The sequence below is a fragment of the Pristiophorus japonicus genome, chromosome 4, assembly GCF_044704955.1.
Source record: "Pristiophorus japonicus isolate sPriJap1 chromosome 4, sPriJap1.hap1, whole genome shotgun sequence".
Lineage (NCBI taxonomy): Eukaryota > Metazoa > Chordata > Chondrichthyes > Pristiophoridae > Pristiophorus > Pristiophorus japonicus.
In genome coordinates this window covers 269,963,400-269,980,350 of record NC_091980.1, presented here as the reverse complement: position 1 = coordinate 269,980,350, position 16,951 = coordinate 269,963,400, and the positions used below count along the sequence as shown (strand labels likewise).

Below are 16,951 nucleotides of genomic sequence, written 5' to 3'. Positions count from 1 at the left end.
TGAGTGTGATTGACAAACCTCGACTTCTTTGAAGTAACAGACATGGTAGATGGATGAATTGTAGTGGATGTAATGTACATGGACTTTAGTAAAGCCTTTGACAAGGGGAGATTACTAGACAAGATTAAAGGGAATGAAATTAGTGGGAGGATAGTAAACTAGATTTAAATAAGGTTAGAAGGGAGAAAAGAGTGTAGGAGATAAAACCAGCTTTTCAGCGTGTTTAGAAGTGGGTAGTGGTGTCCTTCTAGGTTCAACTCTGGGGCCACTTCTATTTAATGTGTAATACTAATGATTTGGAGCTGTCTAGAGGAATTGGTGTCAAAATTTGCAGATGACACTAAAATAGGGAGGTGTAGTTCATTTCCTTTAGACCAAACAGGTTTTCTATATTACAACAGTAACTGAATTTCAAAAGAACTTAATTGGCTGTAAAGTGCTTTGGGAAGTCCAGTGGTCATGAAAGGAGCTATATAAATGCAAGTCTTTCTTTCAAAGAAAACTGCAAATGGATATTGATAAGATGGGGTAATGGGCTAAAAAGTGGCAGATGGAATTCGATGTCAGTAAGTGACCAGGGTAGAACTCTCCTGCTCTTCTTTGAGAAGAGTCATCAGATCTTTTACATCCACCTGAGGCAGACAGGACCTTGGTTTAACATCTCATCCGAATGAAGGCACCTCTGATCCCTCAGTACTGCAGAGGAGTAAGCCTGGATTATGTGCTCAAGTCTCTCAACCCACAACCTTCTGACTCAGAGGCAAGAGTGAGGTAAGGCTGACACCAACATTAGGAAAGTATAAAACAGTATTTAATGTTATTCACAATTTATATTGTCATTTCCTGTCAAGATTCTATTTTTGCCTGCCAGTTTTTCTCCCCCTCCCCTGCTCCTGTACTGAACGGGTCCTAAATTGCCCCTTTCTATAAGAGCTGTGATCGCCTCAAACAGGCGGCCATGGGTCGGTAAGGACTCACTGCTCAGTCGACGCGGAGGGGCCGCCATTTTACAAATTGCCCCCGTGGATTTTCCCGGCGGAGAACGTCTCCGCTTTGCCCGTGTTGCTGCTCCATGGACCCCTTACCAACCGGCAGCAAATCCCTTTCCACTCCACGTAGGAAGTTGCCCCGCAGGAGCAGATCGGCCGTTGCTCGGTGCCCCCGACAGCTTTTCCCTGCAGGAACCTTCTTGTGGCTGGGGGGTGGGGGGGGCGCATCCGCCCTTCACGGTTAGGGTGCACTGCCGCGGCTGCCATTTTATTTTAATTGGCGGCCCACTGCCAGGTCTACCCGACAATGGTGGCCACAGGTTCAGCCAAGCCACCAACAGGCAGCCTGGCACTCCCTCTTGGGTACCGGGCTGCTTGTCCTGCCAAAACCCTCCCTGGTGGCCCAGTGTTTGCCACTAAAGTGGCTGCAGAGGTCACAGCAGCCCTACCCTTTAACTAAAGAGGTGGGGCATTGTGATGCGTCATGCTAACGTCATCAGTGACGCGCTGATGACTCGGAGCGACAGCCGTTCCGACCCGCCCGCACTTACGCCCCACTGACTATGGCCACTCCAACCTGCCCGCACTTATGCTCCGCTGGTGATTCCACATCCGACCTGCTCAAAAAAAAAAACAAGAGCCGAATTTCCCCGGATTGTCTGCCCCATGCATTGGGGTGCAAGAAGCACTTAATCAGGCGGAGGGCAATTTTGGCCCCATTGACTCCTTGCTAGATTTGGTTCCACAGTTGTTGCATCACCCTCTGGTGGTTCAACCAACTGGCCACTAATTCATGTGTGAGCCTCAACAAGTGGCAGGAGACTACATGGGTCATCACAACTGAGCCCTGATCCTGACGTCATCCCAATGTGACGCACATACATTTCCAGCCAGGGTAATTGGTTAGTAATCAGAAGGAGCCCTAACCTGTTTTAACCTCCCTAATCCAAGAGTGCAGCCAATTGTAGCACTCCCGCTGTCAGGACCTCAAATCTGGCACCAAGGTTAGTAGTAATACCTGGCTTCCTAAATGGCTCAGAGACATGGACTATATACAGCAGACACCTCAAAGCGCTGGAGTAGTACTATCAGCGCTGCCTCCGCAAGATCCTGCAAATCCATTGGGAGGATATACACACCAACATCAGTGTTCTTGCCCAGGCCAACATTCCCAGCATCAAAACACTCGATCAGCTCCGTTGGGCAGGCCACTTCATCCACCTGCCCGACAGAAGACTCCCTAAGCAAGTGCTGTACTCGGAACTCCTACATGGCAAGCAAGCCCCAGGTGGGCAGAGGAAATGCTTCAAGGACACCCTCAAAGCCTTCTTGATAAAGTGTAACATCCCCAACACCTGGGAGTCCCTGGCCCAAGATCGCCCAAGGTGGAGGAAGAGCATCTGGGAGGGTGCTGAGCACCTGGAGACTCATCGCCGAGAGCATGCAGAAACCCAGCGCAGGCAGCGGAAAGAGCGTGTAGCAAACCAGAAACCCCACCCACCCTTTCCTTCAACCACTGTCTGCCCCACCTGTTAGAGACTGTAATTCCTGCATTGGACTGGACAGCCACTTGAGACCTCACTTCTAGAGTGGAAGCAAGTCTTCCTCGACTTCAAGGGACTGCCTATGATGATGATCCCACTGTCGTCCCGGCAGAAATTACACAACTAAGCATAGACCAGCAATCAAACCTGGGACTTTCCGGGTCTGTGTGGCTCACCTACTGACTGGATGAACTTGCTGGATCATCATTGGAGGGAGCCCTTCCAGATTGACTGCAATCACAGCTCCACTTTTATGAACTCAAAACTGAAGTGAACAACAGTCCCTGAACGAGAAGTGAATTTAGACTGGCACGTTGGCCTGCTTACTTAGAAGTTATGAGAACAGCACACAGATTCTCTTTGTTCTACCAGACAAAGGCCCTGCACAACACCTGCTCAACTTATTGACATTTTTTTGGAACTTTAATTCCGGACAGCACAACCTGTATTTCCACCAAAACCCTCTCCCCTCCAAACTATCACAAATGTTTCCAACATATGTTGAATAAGCAAAATGCTAATAGTTTAGAAACATTTAATAAAGTCATGAGGATGAGAGTTATTTTAAAACAGAATGTGTGTTTATAGATTTCACTTTAAATTTGAGTGGCAATATTAACTCCAGTTCTTCTATGACCCTTTAAGATACAGACTGACAAATTTTGTTTACACAATAGCCCTCTGAGCAACATCACTGTAGTACAGAGAAGTCCCCATATTTTGTATTTTCTCCCAATCTCAGTTTATACTGTTTTGTGATGTCATGTTGCCAGGCCACTACTAATGCCACTCTGTAGCTGATTGGTAGGGGCCTGGGACCATTCTTACTTCGATTACCAGAAGCAGTCTCATTCTGATGACCGTACTGTAACTTAATCGAGGTGGCATTCCTGCCTCCAATGCCACAAACACCCAGCACAAATGGTTGTTTTTGACTCAGTCACTAATCTAGTGCTGAACAAAAATCAGTGCGACTAATGGCACAGGCCATCAATTTTCTTGGAGTCTAAGCACATTCTGTACATTTAAGTCACTATTGCGCATTAAAATGTGGGGCACTACTGTATACAAACGTAGTACCCTATATGCAGGTGAGTATCTCACGAGCAGGTCTATATTACCAAATGGGTGCTCTCATGTAATTTATATGCCATTTCAACTAATCAGGAAGTTAAATACAGTGCTGATGTAACCTTTAAGATAAAGACATTTCTCTTGCATTTCAGTTGAAATTATGCATTTTTATCCGGTTTTGAGTAGTGCGTGCTTTTCCAATGCACATGGATATGTCATCTAGATTCTCTGCTGTTAATCTTTATTAGTAGGTCTGACCCAGACACAAACTTTTTACACAAGCTTTTTTTTTAAGGCTCTTGCATAAATATTTTATAGCATTCCCGTCTTATAAATTGTTAAAGGTTGGTTCAAATATATCCTCTGTAGGGTGAAATGTTTTATAGCGGTTCTCTGCATTCCTTTTACTTACCAAGTTCACTGCTCCCAGGGGGAGCTGTCTCAGTTTCAGGTTTCACATGTGGTCAAACTGTGACGGGGGGGAGCTTGACTGGCTACAGCAGTTTACAATTAAACGTATTAGAGTCTATCTGATCAAACCAACACATAAAACAGTGCGTCAGAAGACAACTACATTCTACATGTGAAGCACCAAATAAACGTTACATGGACAAATACCTATGAAGCACACAAATTATAAAATTACATTTCGTGGTTGTAGCTCTTTGTAGCAGAGTGCTTTGGACAGCATCCCAAATGGAGAAACTGGCTACCATCAGCAATCACAGGGTAATGGAGACACCTTTCATTTCACTGACTAACCTTGGGTACTTAATTTTCAACCTCCTTTACAAAGTCTTGTAAATAGGATGAAATGTAATAAGTTGCAGTTATATCAGTGCAGAGTAGATTATTTGATCTGTGTGTATACTAAAACTGTTGATCTTCATTCATTTGGTGCCCTCCCCCCGATCTTTTTCTCCATGCACTACAAAGGCCATCGTTCGGAAGATAAACAATGCTCCATTTATCTATTGAGAGCAAATAGGAAGGTGAAGTTATACTATCCACTTAATTTCAAAAAAATTATCCTGCTAGAAAACATTAATTGGCTCCATGTTCATGAAAGGTTAACCTGCTGCATTTGTTTCACTAAACAGAATCTCACAGAAGACTGCAGTGAATGCAAAGTAATCTATTGTTGCATTAGTTTAGTAAATCTTAAATCGGTCAAGTACAACCTCAATCTTGTATGGTTTCATCTTGCCTCAATAATAAAACATATAGTTGCAGCCCCTGCATAAACTAGCTGATTTATAAAAAGTATAATCTCCCATTTAGAAAATTCCAACTATTCCTAGTTGATTATTAAAAGTATCACTTTTTAACAAAAGTACCACACGTGAATTAAGATTGCTACATGATGCGTCAGATACATCCACCTCAAGGGTTCAAAAGTGTCAGAGCCAGTCAGTGTCATCCAGGCGGGGTTTTTTAAAAACATATTTTTAAAGATCCGATACAATATCTCAGTAATGAAGTGCTGAAACCATTAATCATATTCTCTTGGTTTATAGCCCCCTACAAAAAAGTATGAAGATTTCTAGAAATGGAAAGCCTCGTTTCTTACAATGAAAGCTGCCTTGACCTTTAGGGTGCTGACAATAGTATTCTGACATCATGTAAAACAACCTTTAAATTTAAACCAGGTGCAGATAGTTTGCTGGCGTCTTGTGGCTGCCATTCTGTCCACAGACTCATGGACAGAAGTGCTGAGGTACCAAGTGTGACTGCGTGGAGATGCCACACACAGCCAGAGCCCGGAGGTATGGCTGGAACAGCTGATGCTATTAAAATATATTTATATTCAAAACAGCAACACTTTTCTCTGTTAACTGTGATGTGCTTGCACTCTGCAGACACTTCAAGTGACCATCTTTGGAAATGGAATAATTTAGTTTAAAAAAAATAGATTAGCCTTTCAAATTGCGCCCTTTTTATTTATGCAGCCATTAGAAAGACTAAAGGCTCCTCAGGCCTGGTATCAGACTCTAGTACATGCAACTCTCGATTATCCGTACACGGAACCAATGGGAAACCGTTGTAACGGGATTTAAAATTCTGTCGCGAATAAGTGAAAAGACAGCTCCAAATAATTTGGAAAAATCACCTTCCACTGTGCTCATTTGTATTTGCTCATTCTCTCTGTCACTCGCACATTCTCTCTTTCACACACTCTGTCACTCACCGTAAAAATTATCCTCCTCTGCCTTTGCTTTGCTGGTGTGTACGCACTGCTGCAGCCACTGTCTCTCGTGGCTGCCGCTGATGTTGGGAACGGGCGAGTGCCGGCACCAGATTCCAGGCACAGAACCTGTACATGCATGCTGGTAATGTCCATCTTTTGTTACTGTTTGTAGCTGATTGTATTGATTCATTAAAGTTTTAACTTATAAATGTAAACTCACCCTAACAATTGTATTTATTCATTAAAGTTTTAACTTTAAAATGTAGACTCAACCTAATGGAAAAATAGCTTACCCGGAATAGCCCAATCCCCGAGGGACCCGGATAATCGAGAGTTGCCTGTATTTCATTTTAGTACTCATGAATGGTATTAAAAGTCCAAACAAAAATAAAAACTGCAACTGGCAGTATAAAGTCTGCATGAAATAACTTTTTTCCTTTTCTAAATAAAAGTAACGGGCAGCAGTTATTGATATAGTAGTGTTATTAAGTGATGGATAAAGACTGCATAAATGCATTGGCCAACAGAATGGTTCATTAGGGAAACCGAGAAACATAAACTGACCCTGATCAGAGCAGATCGTAGTTACTTCCTATATCTTTGTTCATAAAATTGTTAAAGATTAAAATTCTTCATAACCATAAAAGGTTGAAATCAATTTAGATTCTTAGATAGCTAAAAGCTCAATTAAATAATTCGGAACCCAGCTTTTTTTGGGGGGTAAAAAGAAAATACAACAAATTTGTGGGGAACGCAGGATTAACTAATATATCATCATAGGCAGTCCCTCGAAGCAAAGGTGACTTGCTTCCACGCCAAAAAGGAATGAGTTCACAGGTGTTTCAATGAAGGACCTAATATTCCAGATCCCGAACTACATCTTGGTGGGTGGAAGATGCCTGCGCTTGGATTTTTTTTTAAACGTGTGGTGGCCGTTGCACACCAGCCACCACACGGGCTTGACAGAGGTAGGTCTTGGTCCAGTGGCAAGGATTACCCAAGACGACTCGCGACCAGCTCTGCTGCATGGACTGAGCACGCACACATATAGCAGTGTGGGCTGGCTCGTGCTGCCCCTGGGCCCTCACCTCTTCTGAGCCCCAGACTCACGCCTCTCCTGGGCCCCGGTCACTTCCTTCTACAAACTCATGCCACTCCTTCGCCCCTCCTGCTGTGCCTGCCTGCACTGCAATTAGCGACCTGACTTCGCAGCCGTCACCCTCCTGCAGTGGTATGCCGCTGCATGCTGCTCCCTCTGTTGGCCCCTACCTGCTGATGGCCTTGCAGGCTGGGACCGCGCCAATTTCCGAGCCGGGCTGCCGCACGCTGCTCCCTCTATTGCAGCCTTTCAATCACAGTAATAAGTTTACTATTATATAAGACACAAATATCTGGATGCAATACTGAAACACTCATTTCAGTCCACTGTATTATGATTACACCAATGAAGTCTATTGGCTTGAGCCATATGGTTCCATAAAGGGGCTAATGAGACGTTAAACTGAGGCCCTGTCTGCCTGCTCAGGTGGACATGAAAGATCCCACGGGACTATTCCAAGAAAAACAGTAGAATTTTGCTCAGTGTCCAGGCTAACATCTATCCCTCAATCAACACCTAAAAAAACCCCATATGATTTGGTCATTGCTGTATGTGGCAGTTTGCTGTGCGCAAATTGGATAAACTTCAAACCTACTTCATTGGCTGTAAAGCACTTGGGACATCTCAAGCTCATGAAGGGCACTATATAAATTGCAAGTCTTTCTTTCTAACGAATCAATTTATGACCCACAATGGTTAGTCCCATATTAGCCATGGCATACCTAGTAGAGGTTTTAGAAAACAATTAATTGTTAATTTTACTAAAAATGTTATTTAGTTTGCAGATAAACTGGACAAATTTTCACCTATAATTACTTTCTATTCCTCAAGATATTTATAACTTCAGTAAGGCAACGTGCTATAGTAGAAGCACCTTTTCCTGTAGCAATATAGCATCCCCATGACTTCAATCTAATGTCTAGCCTCATTACTAGCCACTATGATTTGAGCTAGGGTGGATGAGCGGTGTCACAATCTATAATCCTAGAGCCAGTGTAGTTTTAGGCTTGATTTTTCAAAAGCCAGCTAAGGGGGAAAGGTGTGCATGTTGTTTTTAGCACAAATATCTTTGGACAAGCACAAATTTTAATCAGTTTAAAAAAAGTTTTCCAATATCTGCGAGGGTAAAAATACAGTACTTATGTTTTAGAGAGCAATGCTGCCCAGGCCAAACCTTCATAAAAAAGGCAAGAAAAAGGCCCGGAATTTGCGGTTAGTAGCAAAGCAAAGGCGTTTGCTACTGGCCCCGAAGTATGCTCCGCGCAAGGATCTCGCAATCCTGGTTTCGAGAAGTTTGGGTTTTCTGAGTTCAATTCAATGGACTGTAGTAAAGATTCCCTTTGTTTGAACTGCTGTGACATCAACAGACTGTCTAAGCAGCCAATCAAAAGGTAGAATTCTCAGACAGGAAACAAGGAAGTGAGTAAGCTCTTAAAATTCTAACTTTTTAAAATAGTTAGAGAGAGCAAAAGAAAGATTGGGGCTCCCATATGGGGAAAAGACAAACCTGAAATAAAGATGGACAAAATGTTTTTTTTTTAAAAAAGTTCCTTTAAAAATTTAGGGGGTGAAATTGCCCCGTGCCCCGATTGGGGACGGTAACCTTCTGGGGCCGGGACTTTTATCGCCTTTTTAAAAGCACTTTACATGAAGTACTTTTTGAAGTGTAATCACTATTACAACATAGGGAATATGGGTGCCAATTTGCTCACAGCTAGCCCTCACAAAAAGCAATGTAGCAATGACCTTATAATCCATTTTTTAGTGATGTTGATTGAGGGATAAATATTCGCCAAGACACCGGGGATAACTCCCCTGCTCTTCTTCGAAATAGTGCCGTAGGATCTTTTACATAAACTTGAGAGAGCAGATGGGGACTCGTTTTAATGTCTCATCTGAAAGACGACACCACCGATACTGAATGTCAGCCTAGATTTTTGTGCTCGAGTCCCTAGAGTGGGACTTGAACCCACAACTTTCTGACTCAGAGGCGATGGTGCTACCATCTAAACCACGGCCGACACAGGTAGTAGCTACAATCGATCTCCGCATCCCTCAACGAAGAAACAGAATAGAATCTTGGCCCGAGTCCCCAGACCTTCAACCTTTGTTTCCGAATGTTAAGTAGGATCGGTTTGGGTTCAGCTGCGATGTTTCTCAAAGAAAAACATCACAGTTCAAGTCTCATTTGAGAGAAGAGAATGCTGGTACCCAGCATAAAAGTCATGGCCTTCGAAAGAAGAGGTGCAAGGAGAATTACCCTTTTTTAAAAAAAACGAGGGGGTATGGAGATTAATTTCAGGTCCCAAATATATTTATTAAACTGCTTCTTTTGGCACAATTTCTACTAACACAAAAAGCACAACAGAATTGAGATTATAGCTCTACAAACAAATTTAATTTTACAATAATCTGTATGTTTAGCCACTTTAGTATTGAAATCATTTCTACTGATGACATTTACACTCCAAGTGGATTAAAAAGTTTACAAAAAATACAAAATAATTCAGTACTTTCCACAAAAGGTAAACTGCAGCTCTACAAAGAACTGCTGACAGATTGACAATATTCCATTAACAAACTGTGCAAAGTGCAGTGAACAGAATTCGTGGGTTTTAGACCCAAGTATTAAGATATGACTACTTGAAGTACATTTTTAGTATTGCATTAATAGAAAATCATGGTTTGAAACAGACTCAAAACTCAACCCTTCATATGAATTGAGAATACACTGTTACAAAAGACTGCAGTAATTTAACATTTTCATATATGTTCTGGAAATTTAGATCAGCAGCAACAAAATATTATTTGGCAGTAAATTCAAAAATGTAAAAGAAATTCCCCAACGCCCCAATTGGGGGCGGTAACTGGTTCATGGAAGTCTCTCGCCAGCAGTGAAATTATGGTTACTGCCCCTCACAGGAAGTGGGAGCGCAATCTTGCGCGCTCCACTTCCTGATGGGGTGGATTCCGGGCCGATGCTGGGGTGCGATCGGCAGCTCCGCGTAGCGCTGACGCGGTTAAACGCAAAGGGGAGGGCCGCTGTGCACTCTGTCGGCCTCAACTGGGCCACCAGGGCACCAAGACCACAGCCTGGCACCCAAAATGGAGTGCCAGGCTGCACAATGGCAGACCTGACCAGGCCAGAGAAGGAAACAGGTAAGATGGTGGTATGGGGCGCTCCCGAACTCCCCTTTAACTTGCGCCCCATGAGCAGAGGTCGGCCCGGTTTGTGACCCGCGAGGGCAATATCTACTGTGGGGCAGAAAGGGGTCGCTACGTACAATGATGATGCTATCGCCGGTTGAGTAGTGGCCTAGGGCGCTTCCTGCGGGGTGTTGTGTTACCGTGGCAGCATCTCCACTAACTCACACGCAATTTCTCAGGAGCCAGTACTGCCATCCTACCCCTCCTCCCCCCCCCCCTCCCCACACGAAAATTGTTTTGCACCCCGTTAGCACACCCCAGAGGCACTAATGGGCGTCGCAAAAAGGGGCAATTCCGACACCAAGAATATACTTTCAGCAACCACAAAAAGGAAAATAACAGGCAATTCATGTATATTGTTTAGTCCTACCTGCCTATACAATTATTTAGTCAAAAGGCAGTTAAAATATTGTATTAGTACAAGATTTCACAATAAAATAAGCCCTTTTCAGAAAATATGGAAGAATGAGGAATTTTTTTCTATTTTAGTATTCAAATAGAATAACCTCAGCTGTAAAAAGTATATTTAAGATGTCTTATTGTAGTGCTGAACACAGATTAGACACAAAGCCTTACAGTAGGCTTCAATATTTTGAATGTGCAACTTGCATTAGCATTTGATTGGAGGTAATTAAAAATTGGAGATTATTCACTGTGCCAACAAAACAAGCAACTGTGTTACTGTACAAGGGTGGAGGTTATCGGGATCAACGGCAAGTTAGATTTTACTTCATTTTAAACACGGGGCAGCAAAGAAGTCTAATTTACTGAGAGGTTTTTATTGTTTTGCTTCCTTCAACAAGGTTTTCCAATTTTGCACATGTTCTAATGTGTGACCCGCACTGTTATATTGACTCTACAAAACACAACTTACTAGATAAAGGACAGAATAACATACCAATTGTAAAATACTACTCAAACAGTGGACAAAAGTAGACAAATGTTAATTCAATTTAGCAGTCAGCCAGGTTTTACTTGCAGAACCTAATCTGGTAGAACGTATAAACAACATTAATCTGTGGCAAGTGACAGCTATCGTATGCCTTTGATCATTCGAAATCCCCTAGTGTTTCACTGTCAAACTAGAATAACTTAAAAAACATTTAAACATAGGTAGTTATGAAGAAAACAAGTATATTTGCAACCTCAAGATAATATTTTCTAGTGTTAATCAGAGTACCCTGAAAAGCTACATGTAGACTGTGTTCATTATATTAAGGAACTTTTTTTTTTAAGAAGCTATCGAAACCACGTCAGCAATTGGCTTTGTTATGCAAGGTTAATATAAAGTTAGGCAAAAGTGCAGCACTTTAAAGGATATCAATGTATTTTACTGGCTTAATACTCAACAGTTCTACTGAGACAAACATAATTTGTGATATCAAACCAGAGAAAAGATCACCTTTTCCAACTGTATTAAATTATTCAAATTCTTTAGTATTTCTAATTGGACACAAATTCAACATAAACAGAGAAATCCCTTTAACCCATATTTACTGTTCGAGACGAAAAAAAGGATTAGATATTTGAATCATGACAAATGGGTACATATTAAGCAGTCTCCACCAACACTTGGGAATCCCTGGCCAAAGACCACCCCGAGTGAGGAAGTGCATCCGGGAGGGCGCTGAGCGCCTCGAGCCTCATCGCTGAGTGCATGCAGAAATCAAGCACAGGCAGCGGAAGGAACGCGCGGCAAATCTGTCCCACCCTCCCTTACCCTCAATGACTATGTCCCACCTGTGGCACGAACGGTGGCTCTCGTATTGGACTGTTCAGTCATCTAGGGACTCATTCTAAGAGTGGAAGCAAGTCTTCTTCGATTCCGAGGGACTGCCTTTGATGATGATGAAGCAGTTGGATATACAACACATCAAAGTTCAAAATACAACCATGTATTAGATTAGGCTAACTTCTTATCCAAAGAATGCAATAATTTTGCTTGATTTTTGGCAATGAACATACAAGTTTTAAAATATCCTTCCTCATACACACACATTTCCCTTCTGGTGGAAATCTCTCTATGGTAACATGGTTTCAAATTCCCACCTCCCCAAATGAGAACAAGGAGTTGCTAAACACAAGACAACAAAACATAGCATCTTTAATTTTGGACCTGCGCAAATATTTCTGGACACCTAGTCATCAGCTTTATTCACACTTCCGCTGTGAGATTCAGAAGCTCTGTTTCTGTTCTTTTTGCCTGCAGCAATGCTACTTCCATATATTGCCAGTGAATCTGGAAAAAGTACGTGGTTGCAAAGATCATGACTTCACTGCACAACTGATGATTTCCTGAGTGTTTTTGTGGCTTCATTATGTGCAACTTTTGTTGATTAGGCTAAATTTGCACTGTGCAGCCAGTTTATAATGATAAAGGGCAAACTAATGGCACCAATCAAAAAGCCCAGAATAATCAACCCTAGGGCCTGTCAAAACAAAAGAGTAGTTAGCATAAAACAATGCAAATATAAAACACATCATGTGATTCTATGAAATATCTCTAGTCATTGCTTTAAAATCAACAGCCTTGAGATTACACAATGGAATACCAGTGTATAAACACTTCAAGTGTTAGTCTGAAATTACTCTCTGCTATTTTAGAGATGTTGACCCACTGAATTTAAATGGGTTAATGCCTCTGCTAAATGAGTGGAGAGGAATTTCAGATGAACACATTTAGCATTCATACAGTGCAGTTGTGTGGCACCACCCATCCTACTCAGAGCCAACAGGGTTAATCTGGCAATCAAATTTGTATGTATTCCCAGCTGCCTTTGAAATTTGAGACACTACTGCACTTGGCCCAGCACTGTCATCATCATGGTCAGTCCCTCAAAATGAGGATGACTTGCTTCCACGCCAAAAAAGGATGAGTTCACAGGTGTTTCAGTGAAGGACCTAATATTCCAGGTCCTGAACTACATCTTGAAGGGTGGAAGATGCCTGTGCATGGATTTAAAAAAAAAAAACGTGTGGTGGCAGTTGCACACCAGTCACCACATGGGCTTGACAGAGTTAGGTCTTGGTCCAGTGGCATGGGTTATCCAAGACAACTGGAGACCTGCTCTGCTGCACGGACCTAGTGCACACACACATCGCAGTGTGGGCTCACCTGTGTTGCCCCTTGGCCCGAACACACGCCTCTCCTGGAACCCGATCACATCCCTCTACAGGGATTCGCCCCGACCTCGCCGCTCCTGCTGTATCTGCCCACGCTCCAATCACGACCTGGACCTTGATGACGTCACTCCTCGCTGCCGTTGCCCTCCTACACCAGCTCGCACTGTTCCCTGAAGTGGTACGCCGCCACGCTGCCCATGGCGGCCGCACCTCGGCTCCTTTTATGGCCCTGACCTGCCGCTGGTGTTCTCACGCAGGTTGTAGCCCCTTGGAACCAGGTCTCTTCAGCTCCAGAGCTCTAGTTCAGGGATGAGGTGAGAAAGCATTTCTTCATAGAATATTGGAAATTTGAAACACCCACCCTCAAAAGCTTTTGATGCTAGGTCAATTGAAAAATTCAAAACGGATAGGCAAGGTTGTTAGGTAAGGGAATTAAGGGATATGGAGCAAAGGCGATGTAGAGTGGAGATTCAGATCAGAAATCTTCATTACTGGTGCAATATATGGACAGGCTCTCTTACCGTTCCTCTTCCACGATTATGAGAAGCTTACCAAAAAAGGTAGTCGTGGACATGTGGCGGGCTTTACAGAGGACACTAAAGTCCAAGTTTGGAATGACCAGAGTAGTACTTCTTGCTGCAGTTGCACTGATGACACTTCAAAAAGTACTTAATTGTAAAGCATTTTGGGATGTCATGAGGTCATGAAAGGTGCTATATCAATGCAATTCAGTCTTTCTTGCATCAGGCTCTTATCCCATTCAAGCCTAGTGGTACGCTTTGCTATAGTGTTTGATTGTAGAATATCTGGCACAAGAGGTAACAAAAGACTAAAACATCAAATGGATAGGAAAGCTTTCATAAGTACGTGGCAGCTCTTTGTTAAACCAGCACTGTAATCATCGGTGTAGTGTCACTCAGAGTTTCAGAGAAAACTGAAGCCCTCGGCTACCAGTAGGTATATCACTACTTTCCCATGTTCTGCAGGCATGAGTGAGATGGTACTGTTTGTCACTTCACTCATCTGAGGCCAGTTACTCTGTTAAAAGTGTTGGGAATGATGGGAAGGAGGCTGAAGCAATACATCATTAAAGTGTCCTTAAGGCTTCCCACATGGCTATGCTAGTTTCAATCGGTTATGAGATCCACTCATGTCTTGGTACTTAAAGCAATATACTGTTATGTGGGAAAACATGGCAGTCAACTAAGTGGGATAATATGGATGATTTTGACCATGTCCATTTATTTTGAAAGGAAACAAATGTCTGTGACAGAGAGGACTGTTGTAAAACTGGTTAAAATCTGAAAACATTAAGTTCTTGAAGTGACAAATAAGGGGATATAGACAGCACCATAACAGACTATCCTCACTCCATTCTAACAATGGAGAAAGAAGGATTTTCAACAAAGTTAGTAAATCCCTCCTGATACAAGTTCCAAAAATGAAAGTAATGAAACAAGCTGTTGCAATGCCCTCCAATCCTCTTTTAATAGTTATGTGAGAGATGATTTTGGATTAATTTCCCTTCTGTCAGTTCAGCATCAACTGGTAGACTGGAATATCATTATCACATTAAGAAGATTAAAGAAAGCCAGGGTTACTAAAAGCCGGCTATAGTCTTACACCAAGGATTGATTACTTCAAAACTCACCCCAAGCTTCTTCAAGGATTTTAAAGGTTCCCTGCTTATCTGCAAGTAAAAGAGTCCAGGATAGATAAATAATAAAGCTGTTGAGGAAGTGGCACCTGAGGGAATGGAGAGAGGATTTTAGACCTTATTGACATGAATTGCAGTTCACACATGAACACAGGGACATTGTGAAATGAAGCTAAAGCAAAAAAATGAAATGCTCTCCAAGTCAAAAAAGCTTTGAACTATGCATGCAAACTGGATTTTTACATAGAATTACGAAGATAGAATCTTTTCTTAAGCAAGTCGAGGATGACTTGCTTCTACACGAATATGTTCTAAGGTGACTGATGAGACCAATGTGGGATCTACAATCTCGATCACAAGTGGGGCAGGTGGTGAGTTAAATGTGATTTTAAATTGCAAGACAATATGACAGCTGTTATGGACTCATGAGCACAAGTGAAACAGATAGAATGTACAGCGCAGAAACAGACCATTCGGCCCAAGTGGTCCATGCTGGTGTTTATGCGTCACACGAGCCTCCTCCCATCTCTTCATCTAACCCTCTCAGGATAACCATCTATTCCTTCATCCCTCATGTGTTTATCTAGCTTTTCCTTAAATGCTACAACTGAAGGTCCAAGATATTAGATCCAAAAGGTATTCAGGTTTTTATTCAAAACTAAAATCAAATAAAAACAGTTTGAAATTGTGGTGATTCCTCCATGTACAAACTCCCTCATGCCAGCTTTAATTTAAATGTGGAAGATTCACGAGGACAACGCTCGACACTGGAACATAAATAGAAACTGCAGTGATCATGTAACCAGGAAATTGCAGTCTTTAGCCTTTATGGTTGTTAACTTGACGGCAAATCCTTCAGCAGTTACTTGCAATTGGGGTGAGACGGGAGCATAGGCCAGAGCAGTGCCTCCCTAAAAAGATTCTTACATGCCCCACACAGTCCCTGGCATTCATCATTCACACACATGAAAATCACAGGTGCCCCAACAAAGCCTTTCACTGCCCTACATGTTTGCTGTGTTACATTTCATAAAGAGCAGATGATTAATTGGTTCATGACGCTTTTTAAAAAAAAAGCTAGTTAAGTTTACATTTTCCCAGACTGTACCTTTGCATAGTTATGGTAATTTATTTCCAGCTTGATTAAAAACCAAATAACAAGTTAACTTACCAACTACACCAAATATATTTTGAATATTTGGCACATACATTGCCAACAGCACAATCACTATCTGAATACTAAGAGTGACAGCAATATGGTGCAACCAAGAGAAGGGACGGTTTGAAAAAAGCAGCAGCATAAAAGCTTTCCTTGCCTGCAAAAAAAAAAAGAAATGTCAATGATAAACAGATGCTCTTTAGAATGCTGGAGTCACAGTACATGGGATAGCTTATAAAAAAGAAAAGCTTTGTATAGGCTCTCAATTATCATCATCATCATATTGAAGGGTGGAAGATGCCTGTGCGTGAGTTATTTTAACGTGGGGTAGCCGTTGCACACTAGCTACCACACAGGCTTAGCTGAGCAAGGTCTTGGTCCAGTGGCAAGGGGGTCCAAGACGACTGGAGACCAGGCACTGCTATATGAGCCTAATTGCTTACGGCGAGATGTGGGCTGCAAGCTCGACGCTGAGCAGTGCCTTCGGTGAGATGGTAAGAGAATTCAATTAATGAAGGAGCTATAAACATTAAATTAACACAAGATAGCCTTATAACAAATCCAATAAAAATTTCAAATGATAATACCATTTCTGAAAGCATTTTCTCTCAATTGGTTAACATTTGAGTTACAAGCTTATGCTAAAAGCCAGTCTCCATATTTATTGCAACCAACCCTAAAAATTACAACTGTGTCATCCACGTTTTACTTTCTACCAAGAGGACTGCAATTAAAGCAAAACTAGATTGCCTGTGGCATTGCTCATGGATAGTTAGGGATCTCAAGGGTTATTTCAGAAGCTTATCCTGGTCCTGTTGCAGCCTAAATGTGACAATAGTTTTGTCATTGTTTCGATACAGAAAAGGTATTGCAGCGATGCATCATAAGATCGCTGCAAGTAAAAATATTGC

The 16,951-nt window shown here is 42.3% G+C and overlaps 1 protein-coding gene across 1 annotated transcript in view; it reads right to left on the bottom strand.

Moving 5' to 3' along the window:
- Positions 1–10,327: 10,327 nt before the first annotated feature.
- Positions 10,328–16,951, bottom strand: part of slc38a6 (solute carrier family 38 member 6) — a 30,558-nt gene continuing 23,934 nt past the window's right edge. Inside the window, exons 9-11 of the mRNA XM_070877932.1 lie at positions 16,053–16,197; positions 14,876–14,970; positions 10,328–12,530 (exon numbers count right to left, since the gene is read on the bottom strand). Of these exons, the coding sequence (XP_070734033.1) occupies positions 12,438–12,530; positions 14,876–14,970; positions 16,053–16,197 (333 nt within the window). The 3' untranslated portion in view covers positions 10,328–12,437. The remainder of the gene's footprint in view (positions 12,531–14,875; positions 14,971–16,052; positions 16,198–16,951) is intronic.